A 24,397-nucleotide genomic window follows, 5' to 3' on the forward strand; every position below is an offset into this window, starting at 1 on the left:
GCCTTAGATAAGTTCAGGTGGGGTTGGTTTCCAGAGATAGGATGGGCCCCCACCAGCAATGAATATATACCGTAACTACATCCACCATAGGAACCTAAACCTGCAGCGGCCGGAGCTGTAGTGCGGTAACGGGACGGTACCGCTGTCCTGTCGGAGGGGAGGGCCGGGAGCTGATGACGGCACGCTGGGAGGACTCGGGGCGGTGACTGGCATGTCCATGATGACTGCTGCCCAGGTGCTGTCACTGCTCTAGCCTCTTCTCCCAGCTGGCTCATGTCTGCCCTCGCCAGAGCTCCCGCTGCCCGCGTCCCCTTCTCCCCACTGGGTGACAGCAGGAGCTGTGCCGGCCATGGTGCGGGCCGCGCGGGAGCGGGGGTGCTCCCCGGAGTGAGGCGGAGGGTCCGAGCGCACAGACCCCCGCCAGACGTCCGCTTCATCTTCCAGCCTCAGAAGCCGGGAGCCGGTCACAAGTTTCAGGCCGAGGCCGCTCTGACCGCCTGGTGCGACTTGTGCTGCGGCTTCATCTTCTCGGGGGCCCGGCGCTGTGCAGGTAGGTGGCCGCTCGGTAACTTCTGGCTGCAGGGGGCAAGAATGGTGCTCTGTGTGCAGGAGGGCACGGCTGTGCCCCTCTGAGGAGTAGGAGAGCACTGTACAAGGTAGTCACCAGGTGTGTGCTAGGGGGTGCTGTGCCTTCTGGGGCAGCTGCGGGGGTCTGCCTTCTTCTCTTACATCTCTGCCCTGAGGTTGGTTAGTTTACTACTGTTCATGGGCAGAAAATAGACACATAGACACCCCCCCCCCCCCCACTACTACATACTAGGATGGACACATAGACCCCCCCACGACTACATACTAGGATGGACACATAGACCCCCCCCACGACTACATACTAGGATGGACACATAGACCCCCCCCACGACTACATACTAGGATGGACACATAGACCCCCCCCACGACTACATACTAGGATGGACACATAGACCACCCCCACGACTTACATACTAGGATGGACACATAGACCCCCCCCCACGACTACATACTAGGATGGACACATAGACCACCCCCACGACTACATACTAGGATGGACACATAGACCCCCCCCCACGACTACATACTAGGATGGACACATAGACCCCCCCCACGACTACATACTAGGATGGACACATAGACCCCCCCCCACGACTACATACTAGGATGGACACATAGACCCCCCCCCACGACTACATACTAGGATGGACACATAGACCCCCCCACGACTACATACTAGGATGGACACATAGACCCCCCCACGACTACATACTAGGATGGACACATAGACCCCCCCACGACTACATACTAGGATGGACACATAGACCCCCCCCACGACTACATACTAGGATGGACACATAGACCCCCCCCCCACGACTACATACTAGGATGGACACATAGACCCCCCCCACGACTACATACTAGGATGGACACATAGACCCCCCCCACGACTACATACTAGGATGGACACATAGACCCCCCCCCACGACTACATACTAGGATGGACACATAGACCCCCCCCACGACTACATACTAGGATGGACACATAGACCCCCCCCACGACTACATACTAGGATGGACACATAGACCCCCCCACGACTACATACTAGGATGGACACATAGACCCCCCCACGACTACATACTAGGATGGACACATAGACCCCCCCACGACTACATACTAGGATGGACACATAGACCCCCCCACGACTACATACTAGGATGGACACATAGACCCCCCCACGACTACATACTAGGATGGACACATAGACCCCCCCACGACTACATACTAGGATGGACACATAGACCCCCCACGACTACATACTAGGATGGAGACATAGACCCCCCACGACTACATGAAAGGATAGACACATAGACCCCCCCCCCACAACTACATCATAGGATGGACACATAGACCCCTATGAATATACCATAATATAGATATATAGGCGGACATATATCTATATATCTATAACACTAAGCGTTTTGGTGGTGTATATGACCCCCGTGTTCCCTATATGGTCTAGATCAGCCCAGGGACTGAATTGCAGCACATTTGGGCCATTTATATGGATACACAGTATTACAGCTAGTAAATGGTCTGGATGTTGCAGGTGGCAGGTCAGGCTTTTGGCAGGTTCTCATGCTCACAGTCATGTCATTCCTGGTAGGTAACTCTGATACTAGTCTAAGTGGTTTGTTTTTAGTAGATTCCTATACTAACATTACGTGCAGCACCCCACAGCGAGCCATGTCCCCCAGCGGGCCGCGTGCCCCAGCCCCCCACAGCGGGCCGCGTGCCCCAGCCCCCCACAGCGGGCCGCGTGCCCCAGCCCCCCACAGCGGGCCGCGTCCCCCAGCCCCCCACAGCGGGCCGCTTCCCCCAGCACCCCACAGCGGGCCGCTTCCCCCAGCGGGCCGCATCCCCCAGCACCTGCAGGGAGCAGAGCAGTCTGGCTCCGGGCAGGATCCCCCATAGCTCAGCATATTACTGCTCATGATCACATGATATGTACTGTACATCCCGCACTGATCTTGTGATTTTATACGCCAGTATTTCCACCAGGAACCACTGGCAGCTCTCTCCACCTTCTAGCGATATAGTAATGGAGTGAGGCCGTATATTAGGTATATTCCGTGTAGTATACAGGGAGGAGTGGGCTGCATGTCTTAATATAGACTGCAGGGGGCAGATGGGTTATTGTAGTGGTTCAGTAATAAGAACCGCCACGAGCTTAGGCCTTAGCATAGCTTTTCTATCTGCCCTGGCTCCTGAGGAGGCATTTATGTCAGGAAAGTGTGTAATGCACTGGTACTGCCAATCTGTAGGGGTCCTGCCACCAGGAGCGGACATTATAGATACATAAGCTTTATCATTGTAGTGATGAGTATATATGGCGGCACTGAGACCTCTATTACCTCCTCCGATGACACATGCAGATCTAGCTCTGAAAATCTGGAATTAGTACGTGTTTTCAGAAACACCGCAAGCACGTGGATTTCTGCAAGCCCCATTCAAGTGAATGGACCTGATTTTCTGCCTGTGAAGGCACCCTAAGGGCTCATTCAGACGAACCTATGGGCTCTGTGCCCGTATTGCGGACTGCAAACCCCCATTGACTTAAGTGGGTCTGATCCGCCAAATACAACGAAAGATAGGACACATTCTATCTTTTGCGGAGCGGGGGCATGGATTGGAAGCTCATGGAAACACTACAAAGCTCTTCTATTGGCTTTCGAGTCTGTGCCTCCACACGGCAAAATATAGGACATGTCCTGTATTTTGCAGATCGCGGACCCATTCAAGTCAACGGGTCCGCATCCGAGTGCACGCGGCCACGGCTCATCCACTGCGGACCGCTATTTGCGCGGAATGAGCCCTAATGCTCAGATTTAGTAGCTGCCATGTCATTTATCGCCAGTGCAGCTTGTCCTCCGCGGTACTTACAGCTGACTGACTGCTTCGGGTTAAAGAAGGGTTTTCTTGGTGTATTGGCAAATAAGAAAAGAAGTAGGAAATGTCATGGGAAGACGCGAAGAAATCCCAGTGCCCCTTACTGGAAACTGTACATGTGCCCGGGCCGAGACGTGGTGCAAGGGTTCATTGGCCAGAGAACATCATAATGAATGGCGTCTGTTAGGGTTTTTCCAGGAGAGTCTTTGATGTCCCTTTGATGCAGATAATTAGCAATGCATCAGTGCTTTGTGGTGCAGATCCTAGATGGTGTTTTATGTGCTGTATAACCAGGGTGTGATGCTTTCTAGAAGCTTTACATTACGCTCAGCAGGACCTCGGCTGTGGCTTACAGGTTCTGTATCCTTACTCTTAGAAACCTGTCACCATTGAGGGTCCAGCCACACGTGGTGTCAATGCTGCGGAAACCCAACGCATTTACAGTACAGAAACTGATCTACACATTGCAGAAGGTTTCCTCTATGAAATCCATAATCCACAGTATGTCATTTTGTGCTATGGATTTCTGCCGCCGATTTCACCCTTTGCGACACAGCATTTAGACTCCCAAATCTGCGTGATGATGACTGGATGCTGTGACATAGGTCGTTCCTTTCAGCCTGCTTAATTTTATAATTTTGATGACTAATTTACATTCTATCTAAAGGGTTTATACATTATGACTTAATGATTTTCCATTTCAGAGGACGATTGGTATGTGGGGCAAAGCATCCATAGTTGTCTAAAAGTATTATCATTTATTGTTCATTTTACATGATCATTTAAAGTCCAAAAAGAGCTTAAAGGGATTATCCAACCTAGGGGACAACTTCACCCCTGCCAGTAATGTGTGCTCAAATAAAAACAGAATACACTCACCTGTCCACAGTCTCATCATTCCAGTGCCATGTCTCCCTTCTTAGCTGCTTCGGGTCATTGCCTGGATGTGGCTTGGTTTCACAATCGCTATTCACCAGTCACTGGTCTCAGCAGTCACAAATGCTTCAATGGTACTTCAGTAGCAACCAGTTTAACACATCACAATGGCCAACATTTTCCAACTTGGCCGTTCACATTTTCAACAGCAAATAAGTCATTTCGGCCGACTTTAATTTCATGTGTATTTCTAGTTTCAATGGTCACTAAGGGTACTTTCACACTTGCGGCAGGACGGATCCAGCAGGCTGGTCTCCCTGTCGGATCCGTCCTTCCGCTGTTTAGCCGGACCGCCGCTCCGTCCCCATTGACTATAATGGGAACGGGGGCTGGGCTCTGGCGCAGCACGGCGGTGCACGGCAGCCCCCGTCCCCATTATAGTCAATGGGGATGGAGCGGCGGTCCGGCCATACGGCGAAAAAGCGGAAGGATGGATCCGACAGGGAGACCAGCCTGCCGGATCCGTCCTGCCGCAAGTGTGAAAGTAGCCTAACTTTTCACAAATCAGTCATACAGGTGAATATAAGAAACTTTGTAATATATCTTCTCAGAGAAAAATGCCTCTTTCTCTTCTTAGCAGCTCTTTTCTGTTTCCAAACCCTTTCCTAAATTAACATTCTCTGAATTCCTCCTCGTGAGACAAGACAGATTGTCCTCTCACTGAAGGATCACATTATAGTTGCCCACAGAAATCTTAGACGAGGGGAAGAGGAGTGAGCTGCAGGGAGGCTATAGAAGCTGCTAGTAAGGCCTCATGCACATGACCGTTTTTTTTTTAAGGTCCGCAAAAACGGGGTCCGTAGGTCCGTGATCCGTGACCGTTTTTTCGTCCGTGGGTCTTCCTTGTTTTTTGGAGGATCCACAGACATGAAAAATGAAAAAAAAATCTAAGTCAAGTTTGCCATTGAAATGATAGGAAAAAACGGACACGGACCACGGACACGGATCACGGACACGGATGACAATCTTGTGTGCATCCGTGATTTTTCACGGACCCATTGACTTGAATGGGTCCGTGAACCGTTGGCCGTGAAAAAAATAGGACAGGTCATATTTTTTTCACGGCCAGGAAACACGGATCACGGATGTGGCTGCCAAACTGTGCATTTTCCGATTTTTCCACGGACCCATTGAAAGTCAATGGGTCCGCGAAAAAAAACGGAAAACGGCACAACGGCCACGGATGCACACAACGGTCGTGTGCATGAGGCCTAAGTGTTACATCTCACTCCAACTGCCTTATTCATATCCGTACTGTTCAGTACTTCTCTATAATGTCCTAAATGGTTATTCTGAGTGAGTGTGAGAAAGTTAGGCTTCTTTCACATGGCCGTAGTGCTCCCGTGTTCGTATTGCGGGCCGCATACGGCGTTCCGCAATACACGGGGCACCGGCATGTGTGCATTCTGCATCAAGGAAGCGGACCCATTCACTTGAAAAATATTTTGAAAAATTCAAATCCCCAAAATCAAAATAAACAATTAAAAAAAATAACATCATTGGCATCGCTGCATGAGAAAACTCCCATACTATTAAAATATAAATAAGTTAGCCCAAAAGTGATCAAAAAGTAAAGCACACCCCAAAATGTTATTAGCAAAAACTACAGATCGTCCCGCAAAAAAACGAGTCCCCACACATCTCCATAGACATAACTATAAAAAGGTATGGGTGTCAGAATATGGCAAAGAAAAAATTCTTTTTACCAAGGTTTTTATTTTTGTTTTAGTATTAAAACGCAAGAAAAACTATACATATGTGGCATCACCGGATTCGTACTGACCTGGAGACTTAAAAGCATAAGTCAGTTTTACTGCATAGTAAATGCTGTAAAATAAAATCCTTAAAACTGTGGCAGATTTGCATTGTTTTCCACCCCATTTGGATTTTTTTTTCCCCGCTTCCTACTACATCCTATGAAATATTAAATGGTGGTATTAGAAAGTACAAAAACAAGCCCTCATACAGCTATGTGAATGGAAAAGGCAGGGAGTGAGAAACGTAAACGCAAAAATGGAAAAATCGCCACGTCAGTAAAGGGTTAAGACATGCTGCCTCTGAAGGTTTATGCTTGTAGTCTCTTATACATTTCAACTACGAAAAAGAACACTCTGAGAAGTGTAAGTGCCTGCAAGCGTGAACCTTCAGAAGCAGCATGTCTTAATGGATTGTTAATAAAGAAAGTGCTTCTATCTGAGGCTAGGTCTACACGACGACATTTGTCGCGCGACATTTTGTTGCACCAATGTCGCGCGACAATTTTTATAATGGCAGTCTATGGTGTCGCACTGCAACATGCGACATGCTGCGACTGCGACGCGACAGTCGCAAAAAATCCATTCAAGATGGATTTTTCTGCGACTGTCGCGTCGCAGTCGCAACATGTCGCATGTTGCAGTGCGACACCATAGACTGCCATTATAAAAATTGTCGCGCGACATTGATGCAACAAAATGTCGCGCGACAACTGTTGCGCCCTATCTGTCGCGCGACTTTTTGTAGCGCGACAAATGTCGTCGTGTAGACCTAGCCTTAAAGGGATTCTGTCACCAGATTTAACCCCATTAAGCTAGCTGACATTAGCGATGTGCTAATGTCAGCTAAACCTAACTAGCCTATTCCTACTTTTATCTATGCCCCCGTTACGCCAGAAATATAACTTGTATAATATGCTAATTAGCCTCTAGTAGCAGGGAGGCGTTGTTCCTGCTCCTACAGGCTCCGTTCTCCAACCTTTGTCGCCTCCCTCCAAGTCCTTATTGACAGGGCCAGGCAGTGCTCCCATCTGTCTGCCAGCCCTGTGCTCTGGTGAAATTTCGCGCTGTTCAGTATTCGGCGCAGATGCGGTGAGGGAAAGACGCTTGCAGGCTGCCAGCTTCCTCACCGCGCCTGCGCCATATTATAAAAGTTAGATTTCTGGCGTAACGGGGACATAGATAAAAGTAGCAATAGGCTAGTTAGGTTTAGCTGACATTAGAACATCGCTAATGTCAGCTAGCTTAATAGGGTTAAATCTGGTGACAGAATCCCTTCAAGAGGAAAGGCTGGAGCACCATCTTCTCTTCTGCATGCATTATACAGTATCCTCAAAGCCGATGTGGGTCTGCAACATAACAAAAAAAAAAAAAAGTTCATATTTCCAATATATTAGAAATTTGTGTCTAGAGGCCTGAGGCTTTTGAAAGCGAATGGCAGGAATGGGAGCCATAGGCTGTGAACTTCTGCCCCCCAGAGGCTGGTCGGCCTCTGATCTTGCCTCATGGCCTGTGCGGCCTGTTGCCAGCTTAATATAAATCTAGCAGAGAAATTGGAACAATGAATAGTGGGAGCTCTGGATCCATGTGAGGTACAGGGCTGGTTCTAGCTTTGTTAGGCTTATTGCACATGAACGTGTGCGCTCCGTGGCTGTATACACGGGCACCATTCTGCATCACGGATGCGGACCCATTCTCTTCAGTGGGTCCGCAAATCCGGGGATGCGGAACAGAAGCTCGGAACAGAACCCTAAGGAAACACTATGGAGTGCTTCCGTGGGGTTTCATCCCGTACTTCCGTTCCGCAAAAAGATAGAACATGCCCTATCTTTTTGCGGAACGGCCGGATTGTGGACCCATTAAAGTGAATGGGTCCACGATCCCCTGCGCTGCCCCACAGTGGGTGTTCGTACATTGCGGCCCGCAATTTGCAGGCCGCAGCACAGCTACGGGGCACACACGTTTGTGTGCAAGAGGCCTTAGAAAGAGAATGTCAAGTAATATATGAGGTGTAAGGGATCGCTCTCTCAGAGGGGGTCGCAATCACAGACTTCTCCTCTGACAATGGGGTGGTGCTTTATTTTGGCTCTTCAGCACCATTACAAACATAAATCCAAACCAAAATAAACTCCTGCCCCTCTGGGCCCTAGCTAATACAGAGGTCTTCTCCCTGACTCACCTCTGAAGCACAGTTTTACTCACAGGGTCCCAGGCTCCAACCCGTAGCAGGTCAGCTCACCAAACATAAGTCCAGGGAAGAGATCCAGCTTCACTAAGCCATACAGTCTAGCGGCCTACCTGGCTGTGACCACACAAGCCTCTCCGGCTTCGCTCCCTGTAGGGTCACTTCCTCCTTCTCCCCAAGACTCATGCACAGAGGGTTGATTTATCCTGGCTTGATTAACCCAGCTGGCCAGGGAACCTGTAATGGACTAGGGGTGTGGACTGGAAGACTCCCACTACCAACCTGTCTCCTAGTCCAAAGAATATCCAGCCCATACAACTTTAAATAAAAAATACAGCTCCAGAAACTATGCCTTGCTGAAGCCATACCATTTCTCAATTTTAGGTCTCACCCAGCTAAACTGAAGAACTAGGCGAGATACACCCCCCCCACCATACGTCTACCGTGCACTTTACTGTACACATTACCACAGAGGTTTGATGTTCATGTTTTCCATTAACCATAGGATGTAGTTATTTAGTAGTCCTAACATACACATCAGTAAACAGTAACTCTATCTCCGCTAGATCATAGATAACACTCTGGTTTCCATTGCAGAAGCAGACCTGCTGATATGTGCAGACTATATTGTATTGAGGAATACATGACCTATTGTGACTTGTGGCTTACACAAACGTTCCTGCACTAAATAAACAGTGCTTTTTACCTTCTCTGAATAGTTATAGCTTTCAAACATCCAGCTTTTGTGATGAGCCTCCAATAAGGATTTAGCTCAGCTAAGACGCTCTTATTAGTCCTTCTTTAGGCAGTTCCTTGGTCCGTGCTTTCTGAATCTCCTTCTGCTGATTAATGAGAAGCCTTGGTGATCCTGACACAGTGACTGCGGCGGGAAGATAAGTAGATCAGCAAGATGCAGCATCAGCTCCGTGGGGTTATCCTCAAGGTCCTTTTACCAATAAGTACAATGGTAGTGAAGATTACACAATGGGAGTTTTCCTATTAGATAGGAAGGATCAGTGCTGTCCTGGTTCTCAGGAAATGTTATTTTTATACCAGGGAGGTATTGCTATGCAGTATAATATGCACTCTGGGCGCTATACTATGGTCTGTGGACTGGATATCAGACCAACATAACACTGAACTTCTATTGTTGAGTAGATATTGTCTCTGGCATTTGAAATATGTAAGTGCTTGTTAACTTAAAACTGGTCTAGTTACTTGGGAAGACGTGCTACTGCTACTAGAAATGACTAGAAATGCTGTATTTGTTTCCTTAATTCCAGCATGTATGTATGTAGAGGTCTACTGACTTGTCACATGCATTGTTTTCATGAGCCACAAATTGCTTTAAAGGGGTTGTCCAGGTCTTACTTATTGATGACCTATCCTTCGAACAGCTCATCAATATCAAATCAGCAGGAGCTCAACTCCCCCCCCAAGGTGGTTGATACCTGCCACTACCAGCTGAAACTTCTGAGGAGGATCTTAAAATACATCAAATCCCCTCTCAGGAAAGCCTTGGTCGGAGCAGCGATCAGCAGTCAGTTGGACTATTGTAATGCCTTGTACATGGGACTCCCTAAGAAGAACTTGCATAGACTTCAACTTATGCAGAATGCCGCAGCAAGGGTACTAACGGGTGTTGCCCGCCGAAAGCATATCACTCCCTCTCTTCAAGCCTTGCACTGGCTCCCTGTCCAACAATGAGTGATGTTCAAGTTTGGATGCTTCATGCATAGGGTATTCCATGGTGTGGGGCCCCTGTACCTGCAACGTAAATTCACCAGGTTGAGGACATTGAGGTCTCACAACTCTGCAAATTTTAACATCCCGCAAGTTAACAAGATCAAACGTGAAGGGAGATCCTTTTCGGCTCAAGGGGCCAGATTTTGGAACCACCTACCTCTGGCCCTGAAAATGATCCCCAGTCTTCTCTCATTCAGACATGTACTGAAAACCTTACTTTTCAAACAGGCGTTTGATCTTCCTATATAACACTTATTTTTGGTTCATATAAATTTGGGGGTTTTCCTAAATCCTAAATCCTAAATCTTAGTCTATAAATTCACGGTTGGTAATGTCCCTTCTATTTTAAAGATACATTTTCCTCACGTTTATTAATTTTGTTCTCTTCACATTCTCTATATCTCATCCAAACTCTTTGAACCTTAAGATCTCCCTACCTTCCCTCCCTTTTTTCTTGATTCTCCATTTGATAAGTGCTAGGAAATTGGTCTCTGGAATAGGTGCCTTATTCTCTAGGCCTTTGCGGCCCATGGCAAAGTGTTATGCCTTCTTCTTTTTCCTCCCTTGTTGAATCGGCCAACTAAGCGCATCGAGGCCCTAAGGGTAAGACTATAAATCATCATCAGCACTGTACACTGTATAGTGACCGGGCCTGGTTACTACAGTGCTGCTCCAGTTCAAGTGACACCCACTGATCTGATATTGATGACCCATCCGAAGGATAGCTGATCAATAAGCAATAACACTTTGATATGTATTCATTGTGTAATCAGATGCTGTGGTAAAGCTTTCTGATTATAATAAGGTATATTTACAAGCTACAGTGTATATTATTAATAAACAGTAGCCGACTCTAGAAATATTTTACGTATGCTTGGGTAAACATAGATGTGCAGATAATTGCAGGAGTTGTATTGGGGAGTTGGGAGACATGGCTTTCAGCTCTCAGATATCTCATGTGTATGGCCAGCCTATGGAGTGTCCATATGGGCCTACATCCAATAATGATGGATTTGATAGAGCTGGACGCCGCTGCTCTTCATGTATGATGATGCCCATCATCACTTACCAGCGTATCCTGAAGCCTTGATGTTTCACCTCTCTACCTATTTCATACAAAAATGTTTTCAAAAGAAGACACACCTTTGTTATTCTAGGAAGTATTCCTTTCTACTCTACTCGGATTTTCATACTAGACTTTCCATACTATTTCAGTTGCTTACTGTGTTCATGTTTGGGAAGAAAAAAGTGTGAAGAAACTGGGAAAGTTATATACTTCCACCTTCATACCAGAACTTCCAGTAATACCAGTAATTTCCCAGGAGAGAGAAAAAGCAAGTGATGCAATGTCAGCAGTCCGTGTCCACGGGCACAGATCACCGAAATACTCACTGCTGCGTTGCCAGCGGTGCATGGGCCGGCATCTCTCTGCTCTAACCCTCAGGCTCAGCCACTGGAGTATGTGTAGTGGTAGGCCTCTTCTTGCCTCCCCATCGCCTGCGTGACATTCTTTGCACTTGTGCATGCGCTCTCATCAGCTCTTAAAAGACCAATGTGCTTGTGGACTAATAAGTGCCCAGTCAGTGGCGAGTGGTAGTCCCTCGGTTATTTAAGGCTCCTTCCCCAATGGTTCCTGAGCCATAAGTTCCAAGCTTGTCTAATCATGCAAAGGTGCATGCAGCGGTATTTGTCTGGCTGGTCCTCTGCATATTTGCCAGGTTGCGGTCTGATCGATATAATAAATGTGTCTGCAGGGTCGGTTCTAGGTGAAATGGGGCCCTGGGGTGAAAAACAATAAAGCCCCCCCCCCCCCCCCCATGACACTTGATGACTTTTACAGAAGAAATTGTATATTGTGTGGCATAGTGTATGCTATATGTGTATAACAAACATATTTCACATGAAAACTTACAATTACTTGGCTTAGCCCTTGGGGATCTCGGACGCCACTTTAACACTTGGCTGGGGGGCTCGGTGGAGCTGATGTTTTTTATCCTAATGAGAAAGATTTCATAATAAGGATTTGGAGAAGGGGCAGAGGAATAGCAGAGCAGGGAGAGGCCCCCCCCAGTAGAAATAATTCTCATTATAATGTGACAGTGCAAAAAATACCCCCTTGTAATGCCCCCAGTTGAGCTAATGTCCCCATAGTGCCCCCATAATGTGCCAGTATAAAATACCCCTATATAGTGCCCCCAGAAAATGCCCCATAGTGCTCCTCTCCCTCGTCTCTCCTAGTGCCCCCCATAATGTACCAGTATAAAATACCCCATATATAGTGCCCCAGTAGATGCCCTAAGTGTCCCCCATAATTTGTAAGTATAAAATACCCCTTCTCAGTGCCCCCGTAGATGACCCCATAGTACTCCTCTCCCACCTTCCCCATAGTACCCCTCTCCCACCTTCCTTCCCCATAGTACCCACCATAATGTGTCCCAGTATAAAATGCCCCTATACAGAGCCCCCATATAAAATACTGTGGCCTCAGTAGATGCCCCTATTGTGATACAGATGGCTGTGCAGCAGGGGAGGGAGAGGTGTGTCCCTTCCCCTTCCTCTGATAGGCTACAGGCACTAGGCCGGCAGCCTATCAGAGGCTGGCGCAGGTGGCGTGATGGGGGGGGGGGGGCCTTATTGTTTTTCACCCCAGGGCCCCATTTCACCTAGAACCGACCCTGCAGACACATTTATTATATCGATCAGACCGCAACCTGGCAAATATGCAGAGGACCAGCCAGACAAATACCGCTGCATGCACCTTTGCATGATTAGACAAGCTTGGAACTTATGGCTCAGGAACCATTGGGGAAGGAGCCTTAAATAACCGAGGGACTACCACTCGCCACTGACTGGGCACTTATTAGTCCACAAGCACATTGGTCTTTTAAGAGCTGATGAGAGCGCATGCACAAGTGCAAAGAATGTCACGCAGGCGATGGGGAGGCAAGAAGAGGCCTACCACTACATAATTTGCCAGTAATAAGTGCCCCCATAGATGTCCCCCTATAATGTGCCAGTAAAATGTGCCCTCATAGATGCCCCAATCATGTGCCAGTAACAAGAGCCCCCCCATATCATGTGTCCGTAACAAGAGCCCCCCCATATCATGTGTCAGTAACAAGAGCCCCCCCATATCATGTGCCAGTAGCCAGAGGACCCCCCATCATGTGCCAGTAGCCAGAGCCCCTCCTATATCATGTGCCAGTAGCCAGAGCCCCTCCTATATCATGTGCCAGTAGCCAGAGCCCCTCCTATATCATGTGCCAGTAGCCAGAGCCCCTCCTATATCATGTGCCAGTAGCCAGAGCCCCTTCTATATCATGTGCCAGTAGCCAGAGCCCCTCCTATATCATGTTCCAGTAGCCAGAGCCCCTCCTATATCATGTGCCAGTAGCCTGAGCCCCCCATCATGTGTCAGTAGCCACCAGTATTGACAACAACAACAAAAAAACACTTATACTTACCTCCTTGGCAGCGATGCGATGCAGGCCTCTTCCGGCCTGTGTCTTGCGCTGTACGGCTCAGGGCTCAGGCGGCGCGATGATGTCATCACGCCACCTGCGCCAGCCTCTGATAGGCTACAGGCACTAGGCCGGCAGCCTATCAGAGGAAGGGGAAGGGACACACCTCTCCCTCCCCTGCTGCACAGCCATCTGTATCGCTGTCCTGAGGACGGCGATACAGATGACTGGAGATGAGCTCATCTCCGTGTGACACTGACTGTCCTGCCTATAGTTAGTTGCGGGCCGCTAAGGACTCGGCAATTGCCCCTTTGCCTCTATGGAAGTGCCGGCACTGTGTGTCCAGCAGGCATTCAGGCAGCGTCTAGCAATGCCGTATCCAGAGAGCGTTTAACGCTAGTGTGAAACTAGCCTGAAGAGTTACAGTTGTTTCTATTTTTTTTATTTTTATAAATCAATAGCACAAATGAATATACAAAACTTTGTAATATATCTTATCAGAGACAAATGTCTCTGCAGTTATGCTCCTCTCCTGCTCCTCCCACCATTACTATCAATTCACAGCTTAAAGAGAACCTGTCACCAGGATCGCCGCTAGCACATCTGCAATACCCAGTCCCCATAGCTCTGTGTGCTTTTATTGTGTAAAAAAAAAACGATTTGATACATATGCAAATTAACCTGAGATGAGTCCTGTCCCTAAGATGAGTCCTGTATGTGAGATGAGTCAGGGACAGGACTCATCTCAGGTTAATTTGCATATGTATCAAATCAGGTTTTTACACAATAAAAGCACACAGAGCTTTGGGGACTGGGTATTGCGGATGTGCTAGCGGCCATCTAGCAACCCATGCCCTCAGCTCTATACACAAAATCCCGGTGACAGGTTCCCTTTAAGGCCTAGTTCACACTTCAATGATTTCTATCAGTTATTGTGAGCCAAAACCAGGTACAGGTTAAAAACACATAACAGGGGCAGATCTTTCCATTATCTTATCTCTGTTTAGGCTCTGCTTCTGCTTTTGACTAAGAATCACGGATTTAAATCCCTGACTAATTCAATGGTGTATGAACTAGGCCTAAATCTGTCTTCTGTTGATACAAGTTAGCCACTCAATGAAGGATCAGATTGGATTTCCAACCCATTGAAGCTTATGGAGAGCAGAGGGGGAGAAGGTAGGGGGGTCTTCCAGAGAGAGGCAGAAGAATCCAGAAACAGACCTACCATGCTGCTGGTTTGTATGTGATTCACATCTAAACTACCTAGTACTGCTGTACTGTACAATGTCCTGCATTATTTCTGCTCCACGAGGATGCCCTATGGAGAGAAAGGAGCGGATGATCTCCTCTTTTTCTAGGTCTTGTCATCATAGCAGCTAGTCTCCACCCACTAGGTCAGGGAAGATTAAAAATCTGAGATAGAACCTGCAGAGCGGAGATCTGTCATAAAATGGCCATATACTGTATGTGTTATTCCTCATGCATACACACAACGGTTTATTCTGAAAGGAATGATTAAAGGGATTCTGCAGTTTGTTTTGACTGCTGATCTACCTTCTGGATAGATCATCAGCATCTGACCGGCGGGGGTCCGACACCCGGGACCCCCGCCGATCAGCTGTTTGAGAAGGCAGCGGCGCTCTAGGAGCGCCGCAGCCTTCGCACTGTTTACCGCAGGCCCAGTGATGTCACGACTATTATCACTGGCCTGGGCACAGCTAAGCTCCGTTCACTTGAAGGGAGCTTAGCCTCGCCCAGTTGATGCTAGGCATGGGCCTGCGGTAAACAGTGAGAAGGCTGCGGCGCCGCTGGAGCCCCGCTGCCTTCTCAAACAGCTGATCTGCGGGGGTCCCGGGTGTCTGACCCCCGCCGGTCAGATGCTGATGATCTATCCAGAGGATAGATCATCAGCTAAAACCAACTGCAGAACCCCTTTAAGCTGCGACCATGTTTTTATTCTCTTTTATACAGTATCGATCACCATGATAACTCATGATGCATAGTTGGTAAGACTTGTAAATGCCCTTATACTACAAACTGTCCTATAACATAATAGTGAAGGGAACAATTCTTTGTCCAGTATTTTCGCTGAGCTTTGCTTTCTAGCTCCCTGGTATTCCTAGTGTTGATGAATAAATACGGCTGACCTTTAGGTAAATCCTTCTTGTTATAACAGCACTGTTGGCGTAATAGGTAAATGCCATTGCTGTTACATAATAGGTACTCTTTATCCTATAAATGCTATGTTTAACCTTTGTTGCCAAAGTCAGCTTTAGCAGATCTATAAAATACCAATGTAATGTATTTAAAAGCCTAAAAGAATGTGTCGGTGTATGTAAATAGGCAGTGTAGACACTTGACATGTCATGACATTGTTGGCTTTGGCGCTGTGCACCCTGCTGCTAGATTACTATAATTATTGATGTGCAGCTCAGTGTCTTTCTGGCTGGGACTGGACTGACAAGTCGATTATCTCTGTATGTGCCCATGCCATATAGCCCAGGAGAGGAAGCAGCATGGCACTTATTGCAAAAATGTAGCTTAATCCGTTGACATGTTGAATCCTTTCAATGCCAACTACCTCTGAAATGGGAGATTTTAAGCTGGCCATTTTAAGTTAGAAAGTACAGTGAATATAAATCCAATACAAATGCATTGGTCGGGTTATAAAATTATAGTGTTTCTTTCTTATCGTATGATCATTTTATGTATTTTAGGATTGAGTAACCCCATAATGATGTGTCTGTTTTTTTAATAGATTTCCAAATTTGGGACATCATAAGAATAATAAAAAAAAACTATATCTACTGTCCCAACCACCTCACCGATCCAGCGCCTCCCCATCTATCCTGCCCCCTGCCGCAGCCATGATACAATGTTTTAGTTGCTGCAATGATATGGCCATATAACGAACATGACCATTTCAGCCAATCATTGAGCTCTGAGGCCAGTAGCGGTTATGTGCGGTATACAGGCATGTCAGTGAGGACAACAAAGCCCAATAGGGGGGCTCCGCTGGAAAGGAGAGGTCTGGGAATTATAATATTTTTATTAGTAATAATTATTATTCTTATTTTTTTAAATAACGTGGACAACCCCTTTAATTCAAGAGCTATAACTTTTTAATTTTTCCATCAGTATAACTATAAAAGGGTTTATTTTTTGGGGACAAGTTATATTTTTCACTGATTCCATTTTTAAATACATATAACTTTTTTTAAGCTGACAGCGTTAAAGCCCTACGTTTATGCCGTAGAACAGGTATGGGTTATGACACATACTGATTTTTAGTGAACGATGGCATGCACATGAATGCTAATATGTGGGATACTCATTTATCAAAACTGTCATACAGGAAACTTGGCCTAGTTGCCGACAGCACGCAGTTTTGCATTCATTTCTTAAAATATTCTGTAATAATGAAAACTGGCAATAAGGTCAGGATACATGAGGGAGTTGGTTTCTTCAGAAGATATCAGGATGCCTATACTGTTTCTGACCATTGTTGTATTTGTCAACCTGATATCATTCCACAGTGGAGAGCCTTCATATCCATTGTGTAGTCTATCTCGTTTGCTTGAAGCAAAACTTCAAGGAGTTCATTCATCTTTTTGCATTCAATGGGTTTTCTGGGATTGCTTATGGTGTTTAACAGATATGCTCATGTAGTTGCTTAGCTCATGTAATTCTTCACCATGAGGTAAGTTGGACTCTCCTGACCCCTTTTCTTCATATAAACCAATCACTTTGGTTTTTTACCTCCTGTATGTAGCACTTTCTGTTGCTGTGTCCAACCAAACCCACGATGTAGTTCTCTGCCACAGCTCCAGCACCTCTCCTAACCACTTTTAGCTGGTTTATAGCTCCTCCCACCCAGCTACGATCCTAGACACTCCCTATCACTGACACGCCCATGGACATAACCTCACAGGAAAAAAGAGCTGCATGGACATGGTCATGTGACAGCCCAGAACAGGAGATATGAGCTGTAAAGGTAAAAGAAATACATGACAAAATTACAGCTACCTTCATAAATTATTATTTTAAAGGATGTTGATGCAAATGAGAAAGCCCCTTTAAGTCTTTGTTTTCAGAATTGTAACGCTTCTAGGTCAGCCAAGTGCTTTGTCCCATACTTCTTCAGATCTCATTCACACTCATTATTTGTGTCTTGTGTTTCATGAGAAATATTTATAGTCTAAACAGCAGTTGTCCTTGTTGCTGTGCGCTAGTTGTGCGTTACTATGGGAACCATATCTATGCTAAATAGTGCGGCTAAGCGTCCGCCTGATGCCACATACTAATTCATGGAGATAAAAATAAAGACACAATGATGACTTCTGGCAGTTGTAAAGATTTTAGCAAATGAGTTTCATAGACTTTCAGGCATCGCATACATAATGTCATTGGCTGAACAGTCGGTAAGACCAAAGCTTTTCTAGCGATATAATTACTATTCTGCTCCTGTTCCCCGCTAATCCTGATCCCAAAAGAAATTAAGATAAAATGCAAAAATATTCTACATTCAGCAGCTTTACGCTGGCTCCTGGGGCTCACTGTGCTCTAAACACTAGGAGATTTATGAAATGATTGATGCCAGTGTATAAAAGTCTTTTAAACAGTGGTGAGAAAGGTAGGTTAGGCAGGGGTAGAGCCACTTGTGGTCCAACAGATTTACACCAAAAATTGGAGTAACAAACCTGTGCTTGTTTGTAGTGTTTGTAGATTTCAGTTTCTGGCACACGGACAGGCTAAGATATGCCAAATTTATTAGATTTTGCACATTTTACTCCAGTCACTGTGGCCTCAGTCATGTACAGCACAGGACCAGTAGACAGTGATTGGCTGCAGCAGTTATGGGTGATATAAAAGAATGTCACCACCATTAATTTGGGGCTGCAGCTTGACCAAGAGGATGGAGCCGCAGTGCTGGGTCAGAGTGGGTTTGGGATGGTGAGTTTGTTTTTTGTTTTTTTACTATTTTACCTGCATTCCTGCAGTTTGCCACAAAGAAATTTGAACTCAGAAAACTCCTGTAAAGTGGTTGTCCAGCCTTGGAATTGCAGTGATTTTATTGTTAAAGCCAATGTGCCCGCTGAAGCCTATGGATGACTTGAGTGGGGCTGAGCTTCACCTATGCCAGTGACGTCAGTGGCCTAGGGTAAGCAGAGAGAAGGCTGTGGCGCTTATAGGAACTCCAGGGCCTTCTCAAACAGCTGATCGGCAGGGGTCGCGGGTGTCGGACCCCCACCAGTCAGATACTAATGACTTATTCAGAGGGGTTGCTGGCTCCAAGGCCGGATAAACCTTTAACCTAAGTATACAGTTTCTAATCATTTTATTATTGGCAAAAATATCTGATGGGACCCCCACCTATTAAACATTTATACCACATTTTGTGGATCCGAAGTCCTTAAGTAGATATGCATGTTTAACATGTAAACATATAGGTAGGAATTAGTGTAACTTTTGCACCTATTTGCTTTTACTATATTGGAATGTGAAAAATGCTAAAGTAAGATTTCCTCAACTATTTCCAGTACCTCTGACTGATAACAGTCATAATTTACATATAACAAGTTTTGCCTGTTCTACCGCATTTCCAGAGGGTGCATTACAGGACGAGGAATGTCTAAGCCATTGAAGGGTGACTAACATGACATTACATATGCTTGTTGTGCAGAGGCATACCAGAGGTGAGTAGACCCCATAGTAACATAGCAACATAGTATATAAGGCCGAAAAAAGACATCCATCCATCCATCCATCCATCCAGTTCAGCCTGTTATCCTGCAAGTTGATCCAGAGGAAGGCAAAAAAAATAATGAGGTAGAAGCCAATTTTCCCCACTTAAGGGGGGAAAAATTCCTTCCTGACTCCAATCAGGCAATCAGAATAACTCCCTGGATCAACAACCCCTCTCTAGTAGCTATAGCCTGTAATATTATTATGCTCCAGAAATACATCCAGGCCCCTCTTGAATTATTTTATTGTACTCACCATCACCACCTCCTCAGGCAGAGAGTTCCATAGTCTCACTGCTCTTACCGTAAAGAATCATCTTCTATGTTTGTGTACAAACCTTCTTTCCTCCAGACGCAGAGGATGTCCCCTCATCACCGTCACAGTCCTGGGGATAGATAGATGATGGGAGAGATCTCTGTACTGACCCCTGATATATTTATATATAGTAATTAGATCTCCCCTCACTCGTCTTTTTTCTAAACTGAATAACCTTAACGTTGATAATCTTTCAGGGTACTGTAGTTGCCCCATTCCAGTTGTAACTTTAGTTGCCCTCATCTGAACCCTCTCCAGCTCTGCTATGTCTGCCTTGTTCACAGGAGCCCAGAACTGTACACAGTACTCCATGTGTGGTCTGACTAGTGATTTGTAAAGTGGTAGGACAATGTTCTCATCACGGGCATCTATAGCCGTTTTGATGCAACCCATTATCTTTTTGGCCTTGGCAGCAGCTGCCTGACACTGGTTTTCACTGCTTAGTTTGCTGTTTATTAAAATTCCTAGGTCCTTTTCCATGTCAGTGTAACCCAGTGTTTTACCATTTAGTATGTACGGGTGACTTGCATTATTCCTTCCCATGTGCATAACCTTACATTTGTCATTGTTAAACCTCATCCGCCACTTCTCTGCCCAAGTCTCCAATCTATCCAGATCCCTCTGTAGTAGTATACTGACCTCTTCAGTGTTAATTACTTTACACAGTTTAGTGTCATCTGCAAAAATTTATATTTTACTGTGCAAGCCTTCTACAAGATCATTAATAAATATATTGAAGAGATAGGGCCCAATACTGACCCCTGAGGTACTCTGCTAGTGACAGTGACCCAATCTGAGTGTGTACCATTAATAACCACCCTCTGTTTTCTATCACTGAGCCAGTTACTTACCCACATACAGACATTTTCTCCCAGTCCAAACATTCTCATTTTATATACTAACCTTTTATGTAGTACAGTGTCAAATGATTTGGAGAAGTCCAGATATACGACATCCTTTGATTCGCCGCTGTCAAGTCTAGAACTTACCTCCTCATAGAAACTGATTAAATTAGTTTGACATGACTGATCCCTCATGAAGACATGCTGATATGATGTTATTTGCTTGTTTTCATTGAGATCCTCCAAGATAGCATCTCTTAGAAAACCTTCAAACAGTTTACCCATAACAGATGTTAAACTTACCGGCCTATAATTTCCGGGGTCTGTTTTTGCACCCTTTTTAAATATTGGCACCACATTTGCTATGCGCCAATCCTGTGGAACATTCTCTGTCAGTATAGAGTCTGTAAATTTCAGAAATAAGGGTCTGGCTATGACATTACTTAATTCTCTTAGGATACGGGGGTGTATGCCATCTGGCCCTGGCGATTTGTCTATTTTAATCTTTTTAAGTCGCTGTTGTACTTCTTCCTGGGTCAGACAGGGCACTTTTAATGGGGAATTTACTTTTACATTAGCAAAGATTAAAATTGATTTCCTTTATGTCATAGGTGTCAAAGGGGCAGTATATAAGTGGTTTGTCCACCTCAGGATTGGTGTTGGTCCGACATCCCACACCATGCCTCATCAGCTGTTTGGCTGTAGCTAAGGCGCCAGAAGCAGACAGTGCCATCTACTTTGTAGTGGACTGAGCTCATCACTGAAGTGCTGCTCCTGAGCATAGGCCATCACTTAATAACAGGCGGACAGCCTCTTTAATACCACTACACTCTTAGGACTGTTTTGCCCATCTCCCTTTCAGTATATGGATGTCATAGAGATGTATCACCATTTTGTGAGATAGAACGAGGAGTTGCTGTCCTCTCTGGTGGACTTGATCTGTCCATACATTTCATGCTTGGCCATTCATGTGAATGGCCGGTATGTAATGCTACATATACGGCAAGAGACAGCTTCCTCCAACAATAAGGGCTGATGTCTGGAGCAGCTTCTATGCAGAAATGTGAGAAAAGACCTTTAAAACGGGCAATTGCGCCACGTGGGATGGAACGCATTTCTCTAGAGGCCCCATAGTAGCCACTTATGCCCTTGTTATTGAGCAAGGGTCAGCAGTCAGGTCACATGTCAGTATACAATGTTGGAAATACAATTTAGTTATCTATGCAGATGCAAATCTACAAATGGAGATGAATAGACAGTTAAAATGTAGCTGTGGCAGCAATCCGCTATTGGGGTAGGCTAGGGTACGCTTCATCCTTACTGAACTGGTAAGTGCCAGTTACTGTAGGTCATAGGCTTCATAATTATATATACACTGTTCCAGGAAAATGCAGCATACAGTTACAAAACAATAATTTGATCATCTAGTTAATTAAAAGTTAAGGGTAATACTAGGTTATAGAGATGACATAATCGGACCTGTCTGCAGGATTTATGCTTTATAACTCACACTCTGAGCTGTACTCTCACCATACGCCAGCATCCTGCATATGCTGATGGTACGGACGGCTGCAGTTATGAGGAGGGTGACAATAACTATGTGCTTCTAATTCATGACCTGAAAAGTATAACTAAATGAACATAAATCGCACTTTACCTGAGGTTCTTATGATGCCTTCACCAAATGACCTTCTACTCTCATTCTTACCGTCTACTCTCATTCTTACCGTCTACTCTCATTCTTACCGTCTACTCTCATTCTTACCGTCTACTCTCATTCTTACCTTCTACTCTCATTCTTACCTTCTACTCTCATTCTTACCTTCTACTCTCATTCTTACCTTCTACTCTCATTCTTACCTTCTACTCTCATTCTTACCTTCTACTCTCATTCTTACATTGTTGGAACTGCGAAGGTTTGGTGCATGGAGTGTATGAAGGATGTTTGTCGATTTATACATCACTCAAGCCTCCAGATTGTGCAAGCCCAGAAGGGCAACCAGGGGTGTAACAATTGCGTGACAGAGGTTTGGACTCGCATGGTGGGGGAGGGGGCCCACTGCACACACATGTAACGGAGCCCGGCACTATCACTGTGCTTCATGCCAGGCCCCTGTCAGAGCACTCATCACGGCATCATCACATGCGGTCAATCTGGCATCTATCAGGCCCCAGTGCTGCCCTACTAGTAGTGTTCACAAACTACGCTGTTGGGCAGAGCATGACTAACATGCAAGTCATACATGAATACTACTAGTAGGGTAGTGCTGGGACCTGATAGATGCCGAATCGACCGTATGTGATGAGCACTCTGACGGGGGCCCAGAATGAAGTACAGTGATAGTGCCGGGCCTCGTTACATGTGAGTGCAGTGGGCCCCCTCCCCCCGCCAGGCTGAGTCCTACCCTCTGTGACCGCGAATGAAGACTGAGGGAAAATTACTGGGGGCACTATAGGGAGCTTACTGGGGGCAATGGGGGGATAAATATTACTGGGGGCAGTAGGAGGACATTACTGGGGGCAGTCAGGGAATATTATTACCAGAGACCAGGGGTGTAATGAACTGCGACCGGGGCCAGCAGTTTTCCCTGGGGCCAATAGAACTCTAGTTATGCCACTGAGGGCAACCTATGGAGCATCCACTGTTTTTGGCTAGTACATGTCCATATGTGTATTGTCACCAGTGAGCAAATGTATTTTCAGGACACCTCTACCTTTGTTATCAGCTGTAGTTTATTGAGGCTATCAGAGGCGCACGCTCGTTACCATTCTGCTGCGTAAATAATGAGTTGCTGCTTTTCTAAAGCAGAATGTCTCTATTCATTTGAATGAGGGATGAATCTGTGCAGAAATCTGCAAAAAGATAAATAAAATTTGCTGCAAAATCCACACGTAAAAATCTGCATTAGAGTCCGGACCTGCGTATTTTCTGGTGGATTTTTTCCACAACTTGTGACGGCACCTGTACTGTATTACTAACATGCATGCTGTTAATCTCTTTATGTGTCCCAGTAATACAGTGAAACGTAACGCGCCGGCAGTGTTGAGTGCTGCGAAGTAATCTGTGCACAGTCGTGTAGCGGTGTATTGTACAAGCAGTGTGCCCTGCTGCCATTTGTCATACATGCTCAATGTAACTCATACCATAATTGAACCATGGGGCTGAGATGTCATTGAAATAATTTTCTTGGTCTTGTAAGTAAAACCTGTCATTAACCTTGGCCAGAAAATTTACCAACCATATTGGAAACTTTTGTGTATACATTTTCAGTTGAATGACTTTATATTTCCTAATCCTGAAAGTTTTTTATTTATTTTTAAAGTAAAGCAAATAAAAACATAAGACACACAATTGATATATTTTTAAAGGGCCACAAAAGGTTAAAAAAGAAATCCATACTCGCCCTAAATATCAGGTTCTCAACTTGTGCAAAAAACCCTGCTATGATGTCTTCACTAAAACTGCCATCAGTAAGGCCTCTTTCACACTACCGTATGGCTTGCGGTCCGTTTTTCACAGATCCGTTTTTTTGTTTCCGTTCCGTTTTTCAGTATGGCATATACAGTAATTACATAGAAAAAATTGGGCTGGGCATAACATTTTCAATAGATGGTTCCGCAAAAACGGAACGGATACGGAAGACATACGGATGCATTTCCGTATGTGTTCATTTTTTTTTTTTGCGGACCCATTGATTTGAATGGAGCCGTGATTTGCGGGCATAAATAGGACATGTTCTATCTTTCAACTGAACAGAAAAACGGAAATATGGAAACGGAATGCATACGGAGTACATTCAGTTTTTTTGCGGAACCATTGAAATGAATGGTTCCGTATACGGAATGCAAAAAACGGCCTGCAAAATGAAAAAAAAAAGGGAGTGTGAAATAGGCCTAACCATGTGTCCATCCCATGTCCTGGACTATATATTTTT

At 45.6% G+C, this 24,397-nt stretch overlaps 1 protein-coding gene across 1 annotated transcript in view; it reads left to right on the top strand.

The window, feature by feature from the left end:
* The first annotated feature begins 208 nt into the window (after positions 1–208).
* The window catches only part of RASSF3 (Ras association domain family member 3), a 158,922-nt gene continuing 134,733 nt past the window's right edge, over positions 209–24,397 (top strand). Inside the window, exon 1 of the mRNA XM_044280482.1 lies at positions 209–550. Within this exon, the coding sequence (XP_044136417.1) occupies positions 274–550 (277 nt within the window). The 5' untranslated portion in view covers positions 209–273. The remainder of the gene's footprint in view (positions 551–24,397) is intronic.

Source organism: Bufo gargarizans, chromosome 2 (genome assembly GCF_014858855.1).
Source record: "Bufo gargarizans isolate SCDJY-AF-19 chromosome 2, ASM1485885v1, whole genome shotgun sequence".
In the NCBI taxonomy this organism is placed as follows: domain Eukaryota; kingdom Metazoa; phylum Chordata; class Amphibia; order Anura; family Bufonidae; genus Bufo; species Bufo gargarizans.